The sequence below is a fragment of the Epinephelus lanceolatus genome, chromosome 7 (assembly GCF_041903045.1).
Source record: "Epinephelus lanceolatus isolate andai-2023 chromosome 7, ASM4190304v1, whole genome shotgun sequence".
Classification (NCBI taxonomy): domain Eukaryota; kingdom Metazoa; phylum Chordata; class Actinopteri; order Perciformes; family Serranidae; genus Epinephelus; species Epinephelus lanceolatus.
Window position 1 is genome coordinate 35380536 of NC_135740.1, and position 17702 is coordinate 35398237.

The 17702-nt window shown below is 40.0% G+C and overlaps 1 protein-coding gene across 1 annotated transcript; it reads left to right on the forward strand.

The window, feature by feature from the left end:
- Positions 1-764: 764 nt before the first annotated feature.
- Positions 765-17064, forward strand: maea (macrophage erythroblast attacher, E3 ubiquitin ligase). The gene is made up of 9 exons (XM_033633607.2): positions 765-921; positions 6140-6322; positions 8420-8623; positions 8879-9001; positions 10530-10606; positions 10721-10829; positions 13455-13588; positions 14833-15028; positions 15125-17064. The coding sequence occupies exons 1-9, from the start codon at positions 853-855 to the stop codon at positions 15218-15220; spliced, it is 1191 nt and encodes a 396-aa protein (XP_033489498.1). The 5' UTR covers positions 765-852; the 3' UTR covers positions 15221-17064.
- Positions 17065-17702: the final 638 nt, after the last annotated feature.

Consider the following 17702-nt stretch of genomic DNA (forward strand, 5'->3'; position numbering starts at 1 on the left):
CATTACTTTTTAGATTTTTAACAGGGCTACAAATAATCTCTACTGCATATCAAAAGTAACCTTCCCAACACTACGACATAAATACAAGATGGCGGCACCCTTCTTGGCTCTTGGAGATAATGGTCACCATGGACTGTTCTCCCTGCTGGCAAGAGGTACTGCACCATCAGGAGCACAACAGCCAGGTTTTGCAACTCAAAACTCAGTCGATAACCCCCTTCTCACACTCTCACTGATCTCTGGTCTGAGCTTGATGGACTTGTATTAGTTGAAGCATGTGTACATTTTTATATTTATTATTTGCACTAGCACTTTTGCTGCTGAAGTATAGTTTTATCCATACTTTATTCAGTGAGACAAATGCAATGAAATTTCATTCTTATGTGCACTGTTGACTGTGTGGATTTGAATGACAACAAAGTATATCCATCTATCTATCATAAAACAGTGAAAGTTAAAGTAAAAACATAAATAAAATATGATAAATACAAATTTTGTGGTATGCAAATGAATAAAACTAAACAGGAATGAAACAAATGTTTAAGCTTTATGAGTAATAAATACACAGAGGAGTAAACAGTTTGTAAAATAGTAAAGTAGCCTATATAAAGGTAAAGTGACAGTGGTCTGTAGTATCTTGTGGTGATATTATTTTGTCTGCAATAGCCTCATAGTGACTGTATGTAAATAATATGCTGTATATGACTTTGTGTTTGCAGCCACCACACAGAGCTCCTGACATAGAGGCAGGTGTGACACCGTCCCAGCAGATGGCGGTAGTGAGCACCGAGGCCATTCTGAGCTGGTCGGAAAAAAAAACACAAACAACCACAAGAAAACCACAAAACCAAGATGGCGGTGCAAGAGACAGCATCTCAACTGTCCATGGCTCTCAAAGTCCAAGAATATCCCACCCTGAAGGTAAACAAAAGCTCAAACTACCATATATCAATAGCCTCGCGACTCTGGTGCGTGTAAAATACACGACGTGTTTGACCCTGTTTGGAAAATGTGGATTTTTAGTCCATTTGTTAGCGAGAGCAGCGAACTTGACAGGGAGGCTAACGTTAGCTGGACTAGCTTAGCCAGGTAGCAGCGTCCACAAACTACCTGTGTTTTAAAAGCGACGGCAACGACGAAGTATTTCGATATGTAACAATAGCAGTTGGCTAGCTAGCTGGGTGTCTGCTGCCTTTTATGAGTCCATATTATTGACGTCAAGTGTGTCGAGGACCTCAGAGCTGTTAGCTTCACTTTAACCCTGTTGTTTTTCACAATACGATCCTTTGACATGAGTTATGACCTGTCAGTTAATGCTGCATATGTTAGCTAACGTAACGTTAATTTAACGGTCGCTAGCTGTGTGGTTAACGTGTGCGAACGACTTTAACGGCCGTGCTAACCTGGATACCTAACCGTTTGTTGGTTTAATTCAGTTAAAGGATAATATAGGCGTTTAATAAACATCACCACAGGCAGACATGTCACAACGTGGCTGCTCATCCGTTTAACAACCAGCCACGGCGTCAAAGAAATGGCTTACAGGCGTGATTGGCCTGCTAGCCAGTTTGCTGTGGTGAAACCAGCATTAGCCACTTTTATCGTCACAAAAGATGGGTAGCCTACCGGATAACGTAACGTCGGGCATGCAAATAGTAGCAGGCTGCAAGATGGATCGGTTGAAATCACAGGGGGAGAGCCCGTAACGCAACGCTGTCAGGCAGAGAATCAGCCCTGCGAGTTAGCGCAGTGTCATCAGATTGCTGCTGCCTCTCTGCACTTCAAAATGGCCAGCGAGAGAAATCACAGCCTGCTGCCGCACACACGTACTGTTCCTCCATTCCACATAACGTTACTGCGACACCACTGCTAAAAGACGAGCTGAAACAAGCCCGGGCTGCTCCTGTGTTCAGCCGCCTTCACACAGCAAGACAGAAAGCGTCGTCGTATTAAAGCACGTTTGTGAGTAGCAATGTAATGACAGCTTTTGTGTGGTAACTAATGGCATGGCGTTGTCATGATGGATGTAACGTGTGGTTGGCGATGTTAAGTCGTCTGTGTGTTCAGGAGAGCATGGCTGTGGTGTAGGGATATGTCTGTCTTTGCTTGGATGCTGCAGTAAGGATGATGGGCACCATTTTAAGACAGGAGTGATGGTTATAATTGGCATCAAATGGGAGTCTACTGCTGGGGGGGAGCTGTGTTGAATACATTTGGAGCTATATTAAGCAGAATTAATGTGGCACAGAGGGATCTGCATTACCAACAAAATATACTATGTGGTGGATATTATGTCCTTGTTAATGTTTATGAATATTTTCATCCAGAGCAGTTTAAGGTTTGCCACAAGCACTCTCAAAAGAAAATGGTTAACCTAATGTATATATTAACATGCATAAATGGCTAGACTTTGTGACCAGTGGTTTGTTAATCTGTGTGCTGTAGATGCAGGCCCATCACAGTGAAATGTCATTGTAATGCTGCATATTTGAGAGAATGTGTCTGTATTCAAGGTAAGACAAAATCATCATTCAGCCTCACTAAAATTAGCCTGCTCAAGCCATTTAATGATTATAGTGATCCTGATTATCATTAATGATTAATGTGCGCTGCTTGGCGTGTGCTGGTGGATGTCTCTCACAATGAGCCGCCTCCCAACAAATCATGACAGACAACCACTCACACAGTGTCTGCCTGGTGTGTATAATGGCTGTCTGAAGTGTGTTCATGACTGATTTACATGTAAGCTGTCAAGTAAATCAAGGTTGTGTGTAAAATAGGGCATCTGCTGGTCCTTTAAAAGTATTAAAATGAATTGGATTCAGTTTGATAGATATTAGGCTGTAATTTCTTTTTGTCAAAATGAATCAGGCTCCTCTGTGTGAAAGTCCACATTTCTGATTTTACAAATCTACTTAACCTAACACTGTCTTTTTACTGTATATTCACGCTTACCTGTTGGCAAAATGTAGATTAACCTAACTCACTTCTACTTAGATTTATACTTACCTGCAATGATTGAATAAGACATGATTTGTCAGAAAAATCTGACTTAAATTTAATTGATCCTTTGATTTAAGTGTCTGATAACAGGTCTGCACTATATGTCAAAAAAAAAGATATTGCTTTAACAGATAATGTGACTGCGATATGCGTTGTGCTTTTAGTGAAAATGGTAATTTATGCATTTTATTTTCCCTGAGAAAAATATTTTTAAAAATGACCCGGATGGGATTTTTGCTGGGGTTTGAACCGAAGAAGAATGTCCCCTTGTGTCTGGAATATGATTTGTAGGCAGGGGTTTCTCTGTATCTGGATATTGTACTCGGCCATATTGCAATTTTGATAATATTTTGAATAATTGTGCAGCCTTGTCTGAAACCTGTAGACACCCTGTAAAAGAGTAGCCAGTCATATTAAAGAGAAAATAGTTGTATTTTATCAAACTGTACAGGAGAATCATAATAGAAAGAAATCATGTTCACTTATTTGTGTTTTCTGTCTCCTGTTAAACTTTCTTGTAAAGGCTAAAGCCCCAGAATGTTATATTATACACATCAATGTTTTATGTTGTGGAGATGTTGTACATATTCTTCAGAATCTATTTGAGAAACGACTTATTGATAAAATTATTGACATAATCTCTATGGTCTTTAGTTCTGCTGCATTATTCCGCTCAACCTTGCTTGTTTGCATACACTGGAAGCTTTATGCATATTTTATGAATCGATTTGTCTTTCTCTACATCTTAGTGTAATCATCACCATCTGCTGGATCTGGCTACTGAAGCCTCCATTTCACGACCCCCTCAAGTAATGTGTTGATCACTAAAAATCAATATTTGCTGGACAAACACTGACTAGTAGAATGTATCAGTGGCCAACCCTGATCTTGATGTAGACCTCGGGGAAAAAAACATGGTGGAGACTGATGTAAAGCCAATGCCTTCTCCACCTCTTCCCTCACATACAGTGGCCATACACATGCCTAAGCAGAATAAGCCCTCTGTTTCTGTCAGCAGGACACTAATGAATATTTACTAGTGCGTACAAAACTGCTCTGTGGTGCAATTAAATATCTGAATTAAAGGCTCTCCTTCTGGGCTTTAATTTGGCAAAATTAGAGCTGATAGATTCGATTAATAACAATAATAATTCCTGCAGAGCAGCAACATTCTTTATTGTATCCTCTTCCTGTCCAATGTTAGTGACCTGTGAAATTAACTTGGCTCTAACTGAGGAGAAGAAAATCCTCGTAATGGATCAAAGCTCTCGTCTTGTTTTATATGCAGTATCTTAGAGAAGGAACCACAACGGTCAAATGAATCTGGTTCACAGGTATCTGCGGAGACATCTTGCATTGTAGTACAAGCGGGGGGGGAACACTGCGCTGTTTGCTTTGATCAGGGATAATAGTCTTTAGATCTCGTTGAATACAGAGCTTTTCTTCCCTCACTGTGGTCAAGGTGAGATTTATCTGTTGTGATAGATTAATATTCAGCATAGCATTCAGCATGTAGGGATGTAATGTGCAGTAATGAGACATTAAAAGAAATATTATAGATCTAATCATGAACAGTCTGTCTGTGCCATCATGCACTCTTGAACTCTTTACGCTAACTACCTCAGTCTAAATAGTGTACAAACATATATATAAAATACATATGGTATACACAACCCTACCATATTTATCACCCATACTGTTATTCAGTTTTTTGTACATTTGCACCGTTTGTATCTACCCTCCTCTCTCTTTGTATTGCAACTGCTGTACAGAAATTTCCCTTGAGATAAATAAAGTTTTATATTATATTATTAGCTTTGTTTAAATTGACTTTGCACAGTTCATGTGGAGAAGATAACCACGTTGGCTTGTAATGGTGACACAAAAGAGAAGCTTCTTTATATAATATTGTAGTTTTGTTTAGGGCTGGGTAGTAGAGTGATATTATATTGATATAGACTAGATATCGCCTGAGATTTTGGATATTGTAAAATCATAAGTGTTGTCTTTTCCTGGCTTTAAAAGCTGCATTACAGTAGAGTGATGTCATTTTCTGAACTCGGCAGCCTCTTCTAGCTGGTCTATTCTTTGCCCTTTCCCACTTTGTCCTTTTATCCATATTACTGATTATTATTTATCAAACATTGTGTAAATATTTTATGAAAGCAACAACTGTCAACCCCACAATATTGCAGCAATATTGATGTAGAGATATTTGGTCACGAATACTGTGGTATTTAATTTTTTCCATATCGTTCAGCCCTAGTTTTGGCCATAAACTGTAAAAGGCTGTGGAAAACAAATTCTTCCATTTTAAAGTCAGTTGTAAGGCCAACAATGAAATGATAATAAACACATTAAAAAGCCTCATTATTAAGATATTGTTACATAAAGTATTAGGAAAACTTAAACCAGGAACTTTGTAGGGAATAAGTGGATCTTGTTGATTCTAGTTGGTACAGTACAAATAAGAATGCATGTGAAATTAAATGTAGGAATGATCAAATATTCTGTACATAGCAGTAGCAAGAAAGAGTTTTTTGCAGTCTGTTGAAGTAGGGGCCAGTTATCTGCTTCCTGCTTTAATTTGTTTCTGTTGAGGAGTTCTTACTGCAGAAATGTCATGAAATTAGGCTGCGAGACGACACTTCACAGTGCTGATAGTGCTAACCTCATTCCAGCTGCTGGTGACAGTTTTGAAAGAAACATTAACAGCAGGAGAAAAGGTTATTTTACATACTGGAAAAGAAATTTTGTCGTAATGAAGAGAAGTTTCTCAGTATTTATTCGCATAGATTGTTCATTCCTAGTTTCTATATGATTGTTTGTGAGTACGGCAGTCTCTGTTGTCCCTACGAGACAGGATATTTATGCAAAACATTCTGTTTCTATAGAGTAACCCAAACAATAAGTATAGCACAACAGTACTGTTTTGTTTTGTACAAGATCCATTACAGCTCAGCTATCTAAAAAACCCACAATCCAAACGTTAATGAGTTAGAGGTCGTTTTCATATGTGTTTGTTCACTAATGATGCTTTGAGATATTGTACTGAGCTGCATTGTTGCTCTCTGCCACTGCTACACCTGAATGTCTGATACTCTGAGGTAAACAAGCCGTGGCGTTGCCGTTGCAGGTGCCGTACGAGACTCTGAACAAACGCTTCAGGGCGGCTCAGAAGAACATCGACCGGGAGACGAGTCACGTGACGATGGTTGTCGCAGAGCTGGAGAAGACGCTGAGCAGCTTCCCAGTGGTCGACTCCGTGGTGTCACTGCTGGATGGTGTGGTGGAGAAGCTCAGCGCCCTGAAGAGGAAGGTGAGGGATACAGATGAAATACACAAACGCACACTTTAAGGCAGCAGTTTCCTTTCTATTGTCATTAAGGAGTGTTTTGTATGTATAGATTTTTGTTGTACACAAGGCTATGATGATGTGGATTTTTCTCTGTAGGGCAGGTCCACGTTATATACATCTGTATCATCTCTGCACTGCACATTTAGAAACTATGATAATCTGCTCACATTTCTCGCCTGTATCCAGACGCGTCTCGCTCCCCTTTCCTCTTCCTTCCCAAGATATTTGGGTACGCACATGAAAACATCTAATGTATGTACGACAACATGCACTCTCTGGTTAGGTAATGTCCCTCCAGACTGGCTAAGGTGCTGCCACGATGGTCAATTTTGCACAAGGACTGGGATGTAAAACTTCTAAAGGGCCACCTGCACACCAAAGGCTTGAAAGTTTGATGTCATTAGCAGTGTTTTCAGATCAGTCTGATCATTTCTCTTTGAGTTAATTATGGTTGACAGTTGGATGACTGACACTTGAGAATAATACAGGCAGTTACCCTCTGTTTGCTGATGTGCTTAATCACAGGTATTTTGCCTCTGACTCTTTCAGTGTGATCGCTTGTTTTGGGGTTTTAATTTCTAACTAATTAACTCACTTTACAATAAAGGTGTTGCCTCGATTATTTCAGTTTTCAGAGGGCTGCTCTTGTACGAAATATTGATTACAGAGAGGATCAGACTCAACAGAGAATATGCCCAAAATTGGTGGCAAGTGCAGCTATGCCAGCTATGTTTGTGGAAGGTTTATCGCCATTATTATGTCTGTGTTTGTACTGTTGTCTCTGTTGATACTACACTTCAGGGACAGATTTTTTAATTGTAACCACTTTGGAGGTTATTTTCTAAATCTGGCCTTGGATGGATGGAGATATAGCAGAAAAGAAATGTATTATTTCTTTTCTGTTAGTGTGCATAAGACCAAGAAATCATCTTACATGGCAACCCATTTAGAAGCTTGGAAAAACACAAATACTGTACATATACTTTCTCTTTAAAAAGGGAAAACTCTACGTTCACTAAGTCCCTAGTAGTTTAAAAAAAATACAAGCACTGGTATTGACCCTGGTACCAGCAGTTTTTCATCTATGAACAAGATCTCCCTTCAGCTAGAGCCAACTGTTAAAAGCCACATTACTCACCCCTGTTAACAAAAGCACCTTTTGTGGCCGTGGTTTCTTTCTACTGGTATAACTGTGGCCTTGGTGGATTGTGTTTGTCGGCGGTGGAATGCTGCCTGGCCCGTTCTTCTATCAGACCTTTCAAAAGCGACAGAAAACAAGTGATCAAAACACATTCTGCAGTTTGTTTTTCCCTCTGTGCCAACGTGTTGTTCAGCAGGTACATAAGAACTCAGTACTCACTGAGTTGAAGGCAAGGTTACACTAGACACTACACTGCTGTGCTCGGGCCGTGGGAGTCATTTCCCTCCCAAATATGTTGAGCCAAATCCGGTCCAGCTGGTGTAGAAGAAAAGTGGCACAAAAGTCAAGAATGAAATCTTAAAGTGAGAGTTTATTTCAAGGCTTAAAAAGGATCATAAGCCAGAGATGTCGTATTAAATAAAAACAAAGTAATTCAATTTTATTTGGAAATTTCGTGCAACAGTGCACAGAGGAATGTAAACATGTGTTGTAGGATGAAAGACTCTTCACTGTTCACTGCTGTCACTTCAAACAAAATTTTCTGATATAAATGTAACATGCAGCTGTGGGAATACATTTTTAGATTTGTGTGATCCCTTGGCTTCAACTGACCTCCATCACGTAAGAGTTTATCTACAGAACAGGAAGCAGCTGGCCTGTTTTGAACAGTGTTCAAGGTTTGAAAGTCCTTGTGGTTTGGCTTCAGTGTGAGGTTCAGACTAAAATATCAGTTTGTGGTAATCAGTAGCACAACAGGTTTATAATAAGTTCAGTGTTTTCTGTTCCAAAAAACAAACTTGCTCCTTCTTTTAGGAAATCTAACAATTGAATGGTCATGAATTCGAACTTGTGTTTCTGTTTTACATGATGCATATTGAGCTTTTTGTAAATATCTTATGTGTTTTTACATCCCACAGGCTGCCGAGTCCATCCAAGCAGAAGATGAGAGTGCCAAGCTGTGTAAGCGTCGCATTGAGCACTTGAAGGAGCACAGCAGCGACCAGCCGGCCTCGGTCAACCTGTGGAAGAAGAAACGCATGGACCGAATGATGGTGGAGCATCTGCTGCGCTGCGGCTACTACAACACAGCTGTTAAACTGGCCAGACAGAGCGGTATAGAGGTAACTGTCTGTGTGTGAATGCTCCGTTGTGTCATTCAAGGTCATTCATACTGTCAGTGTAACTTAAGACACATTTATTATGTATGTGTGTGTTGTGACCTCAGTCACCCTGACAACTGTAACAGGATTTTAATAAGTGAATTCATTTGATTGTTTCTGGATCTGATATTTTGTTCACCACTGTGCTTACCTTTTGGTTTTTTTCAGATGCTCTTCTTCTACATTATTAACATATTCACTCACCTGTGTGTTTAGGATCTGGTCAACATTGAGATGTTCCTCACAGCTAAGGAGGTGGAGGAGTCTCTGGAGAGGCAGGAGACGGCCACTTGCCTAGCCTGGTGCCATGACAATAAGTCCCGCCTCCGCAAGATGAAGGTAGGTCATTTACAAGAGTCAGATTTGACCTCACAAATCCAAGTTAAAGGGACAGTTCACCTCCAAATCCTCTTACCTGTTGTGTGGTTTTCAATCAGATTTTTAGGGCTGAGTTGCGAAGGTGTTGGAGATATCTGCAGTAGAGATGTGCGCTTTCTCTCAAACATAAAGGAACTAGAAGTCACTCAGCTTGTGGTGCTCAAAGTGCCAAAAAAATGCATTTGTAAAACTCAACAGCAGTGTCTCTTTCCAGAAATCATGACCTGGTTACTCAAGATGATCTACAGTCGTTGTGAGCACTTTCATAGAAACTATATTCGCCAACTGTGTCACTGTGCATGAGCAAGCATGCAACTACTCATGGACGAGAGGCTCATTCTCATGACAGCCTGAGGTGTAAACATTAAAGTCATCCTCCTTGGCTGAGCTATAACGTTTGCAAGCTCAGTGGTGCTAGGTGAGCTCGGAGTAGATGCAGGCTTCCGTCTGCACGGTGATACGGTTGGCGGGTTTAGTTTGGTAGAAAGAAAATCGTTTCTACATTGCTGTTGAGTTTTTCATATGCGTGTTTTTGGCGCTGTGACCAACGCAAGTCGGTTTCTATTATATTTAAGAGAAGATAAACATCTCTGTGGCTAATATCTTCAACACTCGGCAACTCACACCAAATCAGTCTAGATAAATAAATGGCACCAAAGGTAAGAGGACAAATGTGTATTTTTGATTTTGAGGGAACTGTCCCTTAAAGGCCTGACAAATGACAAAAGCCATGCTCATAACAAATATACAAAATAATAATAATAGTAACAATAACTTCACCAGTTGAGCTGAAGCATATCAGGCAGGCAGAAGTGGCCAAATGCTTATTGGTTTTCTGTGTAGCATATATCTACTCTTTCTAACCAAGTGTCCGCAGTGTAACACTGTCTGTGCTCTGAAATTGCCCTGTTAAGATTTAATTACTCTTCCTGTGTGTTTTGCCCTTTTGGCAGTGGCAGCAAGTTACAAGTTAATCCTGAGATTATCCTATTAAACCAGACAAGTACTCAGTAGAGCGTAGACCTCCACCAAGGCATAATAAGCTTCCCAGTTAGCTGTTACTATTTACTGTAAGTCAACCTTGTACTCTATAGATGGCAGAATATTCATAGTGTTAGTTAAAATTTGGGATGCTAGCACTAGGCGAAATGTCTATGATTTAATTCTCATGAGAGCACTTGTGAAATTTGGTCTGTTGTAGCTCCAGCTCACTGCTGAATGCAGGTAAATTTTAGTTCCAACTGTTATTAATAAACTCTACTAGCCAAAGTGGTGGGATATGTGTGTTTTTTTCTGTTCCAAAAATCCATTTGGGTGATAAAATATTGAAAGGCATCTTGAGAATCTACCAGCACTGCAGTAGTAGTATGAAAGAGATCTGTTTCCTGTCTGTTCTCAAGGTCCTTGAAGGGCAAATGGAGACTGTGAGGATTTTGCAGCTCTTCAGTGGTTTAAAGTTACTGACTTCTTTTGTCTGTTTCTGTGGCAGAGCTGTCTGGAGTTCAGTCTGAGAATCCAGGAGTTCATTGAACTCATCAGACAAAACAAACGCATGGATGCAGTCAGGTAACACGTGCACAAATGTCCACACTAACTGCAACTTCTGCGTTTTAACCATTACAGAAGCCACTAACATCGTATCACCTACTGATCTTGTTCATGTGTCTCTGTGTTTCTCAGACATGCAAGGAAGCACTTCAGCCAAGCGGAGGGTGGACAGCTGGATGAGGTCCGGCAGGTGATGGGCATGCTGGCCTTCCCATCAGATACACATATCTCCCCATACAAGGTAAACCTAAAGAATTTCTGGGTACAGATGTGTATATTAATGGCATTTTATTTGATCAGACTCGTTTCAAACACATGTATATTATGGTATACTCGTCTGGGTTTCCAATATTTTGTAAGCAATTCACACAAAACTTCACATGGCAATGCCAAAACCAAGATATACACTCATCATGATGAACACAGAATATTATCTGTGAATAAATCATGAACATAACATGCTTGTTATTAATGAGAATAACCACTGAAATAGAGATGTAAAGCAAAGACAGTTGTAGAGCAACAGACCAGCCACTAGAGGGCGTTTGTCACCTTCTGTAAAATAAATTTAGTTCCCTCCTGAGCTGCTTGAAACTCGTCCTGGAGTAGCTGCTCTCGGTAGCAGTGTTATTTTTAAACTTCCATTTAAAACTCCTTTGAGTAACAGAGTTGTATCATGGCACCACAACAACAGTGCTTTGCTCCAAAAAGCATTTCTGCAAGCAGAGAAGATGGACGGAGCCAAACCAGTGTGGCCACATTTTTGCCAGCTTCTGGCAGAACTGAGAGTGTCTGATCACTGCCAATGTTTGTACGGCTGCTCATTTTATGGCTAAATTATCATCACAGGTACTTTTTTCAATGTTAAATTCATGATCAGTAATCGGTACATCTTTGTAACAAATGCCCTCCCTTCCCCTTACATTACACCAGTGGGAAAACATAGTTATATCTCTATACCTCTTACAGTGATCACGTCAGGGTCAAATTGATCACTAGAAATGGATTCTTTTAATTGATTTTTTTTTTGTCTTATTTGACATCAGTACATGTGTTTTTGCTCCATGAATCTAAAGTAATGAAACAGACAGCTCAGTATTTATTGATTTTTTATTGAGTATTTCAAAATGCAGTAAAGCTGTTTTATTACATAACTGGGCATTATCAAAACACATAATGAGGGTTGCTTCAATGACAGGTGCTGTTTCCATCACTAGCAGCCATAAACTTCGAGGACACTTTATTTTTTATTGAGAGAAATTTACTTTGTCGCGTCATGATTTCATTGTGCACGCAGCACCAGTCTTAGGTGGCTAGCTGGAAACAGATGGGTTATTACGACTCAAAGGGTAATGGGAGTATAAAAAAAGAATAGAATTGCTGTAGCTTTAAATTGTTTTTCCATATGTTCACATATATAAAATACTGTAAGTGGACTGGTTGATTACTGTAAGTGAATCATTAAAACAGCATTTGTATAGGAACAATTCTGTCCCAAGCTTTTTGATCCATGTAAGGGTGCTTTCACACCTGCCCTGTTTGGTTTGGTTCAGTCGAACTCAAGTTCCTTTGCCCCCTTCCAACCTGGATCTGAACCAACTGCAGTCACATGACACATTGTTTGGGTTAAACATGAGCATGTTACAGTCCTGGAGGATTATTAATGTGCACCTCCTCCTGTACTGCCTTAATATGCACATTCAGCACATCCAATGCATCAAAACATTGTTTTCTAGTTGGAGCCGTGCCTCGTTTTCAAACTGTATGGTTTGACTAAAATGAACAATGACAGCAATATAGTCCACGATGAGCAGCGCTAAAATCAACCTGCGTAGTTGTCCCTCCATTGTGACATTAGAAAGTGTCACATTTATCTTGCAAGTGTATTCTTCTTCAACGGTTGGTTTACTTCCTGGATTTTTCCCACATGGAAATTCTGACCAATCAAGAGCAGCTTTCTCCTGCAAGGTATTTGATCTGGTCCACTTGTAAATGCTGCTGTGAGAACACAAACCAACTCTAGGCAATTATGCAGCTTTGTAACAAAATTAGTCCCTGATTCAGACCAAAGCAAGACAACTCTAGGTCTGCAAACACCCTTAGAGATTGATCACTGTCATTGTTAACTATTTGCTGTTTCCACTGTATTAATAAAGTCAGCCTACTTGATTACATTACCACCACAGCTCACAGCCCAACAAAAATGATTTAACTGCAACTGTAACTTAATTTAGAAAATGCACTCAGATTGTCGAATGTCTCTGTGATGAAAACACATTGGGAAGGAAAGGGGATCACCGTTTGCTCAAACAAACGTCTGTCCATATATGGACTTGAGATCTGGAGTTATTGAGGTTGTTAAAATCAGGTTGCCCAGCTGTCCTCAAGTGCACCATATTTGTTGTCAAAACATCCTCACCTTCATTGTTTTTATCACATCATTATGATGTTTTCAAACATTACACACAAGTCTCAGAGGGAAATGACACAGTACCCTGATGGTGTCATTTCCGGAGGACTGGTGAAACAACCTCTCAAGGGCAACACACAACGGCAGAGCGTGCGTGTTACAATTTGCCCCTGGGATTGGAACATCCTGGCGACATGACATTGATTACTTGGCTACTGCCTGCTGTGTGTTGCAATTTACATCACCCCAATGTCTGTAATGTAGTCAAATATGTTTGTGTATGTGGAGTAAACATGGTTTGTGTAGGAAACAAAATAGCACGTTGTAGGGCAAGTTGGGTGACTGTGGTCTGCTCCTTGCTGTATGTGCATTCTCAGAACCAGAAATTAGTGGGTGTTGAGGAGACTGTAACTGTAAAACACTCTGCTCTGTCTCTTGTTTTTTCTAAACCACCAGGATCTGTTGGATCCAGCCCGCTGGAAGATGCTGATCCAGCAGTTTCGATATGACAATTACAGACTGCATCAGCTGGGGAACAACTCTGTCTTCACTATCACTCTACAGGCTGGTCTGTCTGCCATCAAGACACCGTATCCTACCATACTGTGTTTACAATTATGAGTTGCTCCTGACTCTTGTTTTTATCTCCACAGCCAGACTTTCTAAGTTTTTGTAGAATTTTTTTAATTGTGAATAAAACTAGTTGGAGGAAACTGCAGGGTTTCGTCTACAGATGTATTTCGGTCAAAAGTGAGTTATTTGTTTCATCAAAGTCTGTTTGTACTACAAAGGAAAAAAAGTATTTTACATGGATTATTAGCTTCAAATAGTGCAAATAAAAAAAAAAAAAAAAAAAAAAGGCAAAGAATCAGATCCTCATGAAGGCCACCACAATGCATCAAGCTACATGACTTGCAGTTGGTCCGTTTCTGTAGACTCTGCCACTGCATTTCTGCTTTCTGCTTTGTATGTAACTAAATTGCAAGGGAGAGAGATGCTCATTGTTCAGACATTAACACTTGTTCCAGCCTCTGGCACTTGTATATGCACCAATTTATTTAACATACACTTATTTCTCTGTAGGGACGGCTACCGAAACTAATCGAAGATTGTAGTATTTAAAGCTTGATGTTACCAGTTGTTTTGTCAGTACTTTTTAACGTCTTTGTGTAATTTATTATTAGACTGTGGCCTTTCCTCAACACTCTGTTTTAGGGTTGAGCTCCTCAAACTATAATCGTCATTTTAAGTGCCATAAAACCTTTGCGAGTAAAAGATGTTAATGGGAAACTGACAGGAATTTTAGCTTTTTTCTTTACTGACTGATGTAGATTGTGGTTGGCATTAAAGTTGATGAAGATAATAAGTGCAGATAGTTGTTATTTTACTTCTAATATAGTTGGATAGTTTAAACAACTAAGGACAGATAGCACTCCTTAATTAAATATTTGCTTTTGCCAGAGCTAGAAACCATGGCCAGAATGCAACAAAATGTGTCATATTTTTAAACATTTTTTTTTTAACTTGGGCTTCGCTGCACAATCTGGACACCAGCAGCCATTATACTGACATAAGATTTAAACAACAAAACAAAATAAGGGAGTGCTCTTGTATCTCATTTGTCTGTATACGTGGCTGCAGAAAAGAGGCCTTGATCGTACGTATCTTTCCCCTCTCTTCTTTTTGCTTCGTCTGTCTCATGTAAGTGGGGAAAAAAGCTTAGAGTGAGTGTATTATTCTTTCCACTGATGCTGTCAGCTGTGAGACTCATAACCACGTTGTACATTAAAAAAATGATTTCACTCATTTTCCTTAACTTCCTCGCCCGTTCCAGTCAGTGCTACAAGGAGGATGGTACCTCTAAGAACCCAGACTGCCCAGTGTGCAGTAAATCCCTTAACAAGTTGGCCCAGCCACTACCCATGGCCCACTGCGCCAACTCCAGACTAGTCTGTAAGATCTCTGGGGAGGTCATGAATGAAAACAACCCTCCAATGATGCTGCCTAATGGATATGTGTACGGCTACAATGTGAGTACACTGTTACAGGGATTATGAGCTAAAGATGTTTGTCATATAAATGGTAGTTTTTCTAATTGATCCTCCTCTGCTCATTTTCTCTTCCAGTCCCTTCTGTCCATCCGCCAAGATGACAAAGTGGTGTGTCCCAGAACCAAAGAAGTATTCAACTTCTCTCAGGCTGAGAAAGTCTACATCATGTGATCACTCAGATAGCCCGTCTGAGTATCAACATGATCGAATACGGCTGTCATTCATCACCTGTGACCCGGCCTACTCGGAGAGCCACCTGTGGAGCTGTGATCCAGTGCCCTTCTCCCCCACCACAGACACACCCGACATTTTCCACAATCCCCCTCTCCCAGTACATGATCAGATCAAGTCTGCCAGTTCCCTTCCCGTATCATTTTATCACACAGAAACTGGGATCCTCTCCTTTCAGACTGGTTTAGATGTGGCTAGAGAACAAGAAGTTGATTGATCTGATCCATTCAAGCACATGGACTATCAACATTGTCATTATCGTACAGGCCCTCACTTGGAAGTGTAGAGACTACAGAGAAGGACTGAGGGGGTGAAAAACTGCTAGGTAGTTATTTGATTTTATTACAACGAATAAAAACTTGTTGAGGTTACTTTGACTTTTCACTAGTGGTGTTCCTTTGTTACTAAAATAACATGTGGCAGGACTTTGTTAACCGCTCCATTAACAAGATTAACACGTACAATTTGGGCCTTTTTCAGAACAAACATGGCCGGCCTCCTGGTCATGTGGTAGCATCTCATTCTGTGATGCATGCTGTCAACATCCTTTGTCTTCTAGCCATGTTTTTTGGTGGGTTGTTTGGGGGGGGTGTATGTTAAATGCCACCTTTTTAAGCTGCCCACCTTTTTGCATTTCATCCCCCCTATGTTTGTGAAACCGGAGCCTGATTTGGGCCGCAGCTGGCTCCTTTTCAAATGTAAATATTAGATAGGAATTGATCATCCTCATGTATAAATTCAGGGGGGGGTTGGGGACAAGTAACGACAAGGAAGATTACCCTTCTACGAAGATTGCTGTGTGACCTGAACAAGTGTTTTCTTGGGTGTTGTAAACCTGATATAGCCCACAGTATCCTCAAGCTGGTCATCATTGAGGACGCTGTTAGTTTCACAAACTCGGTCAATATTAATGATGGTGTATTTACCACCATAATGAAAATGACGCAATATTCAAACAAGACAACCATCAGTGACGTGATTTTTTTTTTTTTTTTTAATATTGAACAAATTGTCTTCCTTTCTTGTGTGTTAAGTTTGCCGTTTTTGTTTTTCTTCAACCGATTTCTCTTTTTTACTTCAGGTTAATGGAGGAGAATATTTTAGTGACATTTATTCTGTTTAAAGAAGAAACCCATGGTGGTTTTAGTTAACTCAACGTTGCCCATATAGTTTTATTTCATAACTATTTTTCCAACAGTGAACAAGAGAGAAAGACTGTGCTGATATTTTCTCAGTCTTGTGCTCTCCGTATGTCACAGCAGCACCAACACTCCACAGCGTTAACGTAGCATAAAGGTACACTAACTGCATCAACACTACATGTAGTTACAAACACATAAAGAGGCAGGATCTAAATGTTAAACAATCCTGCCTTTTCTTGCAAACTCACAAGGGGAGATTTTGGTCAGCTGAAAACATCACTCATCTTTTATGACTTTGAAAACCTACTGTAGATGTTGGATGGACTAGGAATGTGATCCAAACAAGATACACACAGATCTGGACTTCAGTGACAACGAATCCACAAACATTCACCCCTGAACACCCACACCAAGCAATCCAAAAAAATGCAGTTTTATGTTAACCATGATCAGTCTTGTGGTCGATCATTTCTTCCGTTTGTTGTTTATTGACAAACCAAAAGTTGCCTCATTTGTGTCCATACATGATTTGGAACTGTATCTGTAAAGACACAGACTGTCCTGTGTATTTGTGTTGGTAGAATTAGATAAAGGGATTGTTTCATGAGCAATATGCCTCATAAAGATTTCAGTGAACTTTGATTTCAGTGTTTCATTATTTGCGGTGTATACTTTGCATTGACACCAGTATTACCATAAGCTGCGGTAGGTGTGACGAGATTAACAATTCACTGCATCTCTGTTGACATGGAAATACGACCAAGTGTTGTGTCTTTCACCTGAAACTACATCTCCATGGAGGCTGACGGTCTGTGAGGGCGTGTTTTTGGTCTGGCAGTGGAAAGCATGCTTACAAATGGTGATAAACTGTATCTGTGGCATGGATTTCATATAAATGCATGAGCAGGATAAAAGAACTAAGCAGACCTGGCAAGATTTAGCAGAAAAATGGACTTTGTGGTCTTTGATGCCAAAATCTGTAAACCTAAACCTTGATTTGCTGATGTCACCAAGGTGCAAATCAGGTTTTGCTCCAAAGACAATGAATTGGCCTCCACCAAGGGTTTTTTTGTGTGCTTTTACATGGAAATTCAGTTTTAGGGGGCTGCAAGCAACAAATACTTTAGTTATTTAGCACTTTGCCCAATAAAGGATTGATTGTCCAGTTATAAAATGTCAGATAATGGTGAAAATGGTGATTGAAAATTGTTTCATTCCACCTGAAAGGCCACAATATTTAAATTACAGTGATATAAAATTGAGAAAAGCAGCATATCCTC

What these genes read in the sequence shown, in the direction of transcription:
- maea (XM_033633607.2), top strand. Translation starts at nt 853, where the DNA reads ATGGCGGTGCAAGAGACAGCATCTCAACTGTCCATGGCTCTCAAAGTC. An exon ending in AAGAATATCCCACCCTGAAG is followed by an intron (nt 922 to 6,139) that starts GTAAACAAAAGC and finishes TTGCCGTTGCAG; the next exon opens with GTGCCGTACGAGACTCTGAA. An exon ending in CCCGCCTCCGCAAGATGAAG is followed by an intron (nt 9,002 to 10,529) that starts GTAGGTCATTTA and finishes TTTCTGTGGCAG; the next exon opens with AGCTGTCTGGAGTTCAGTCT.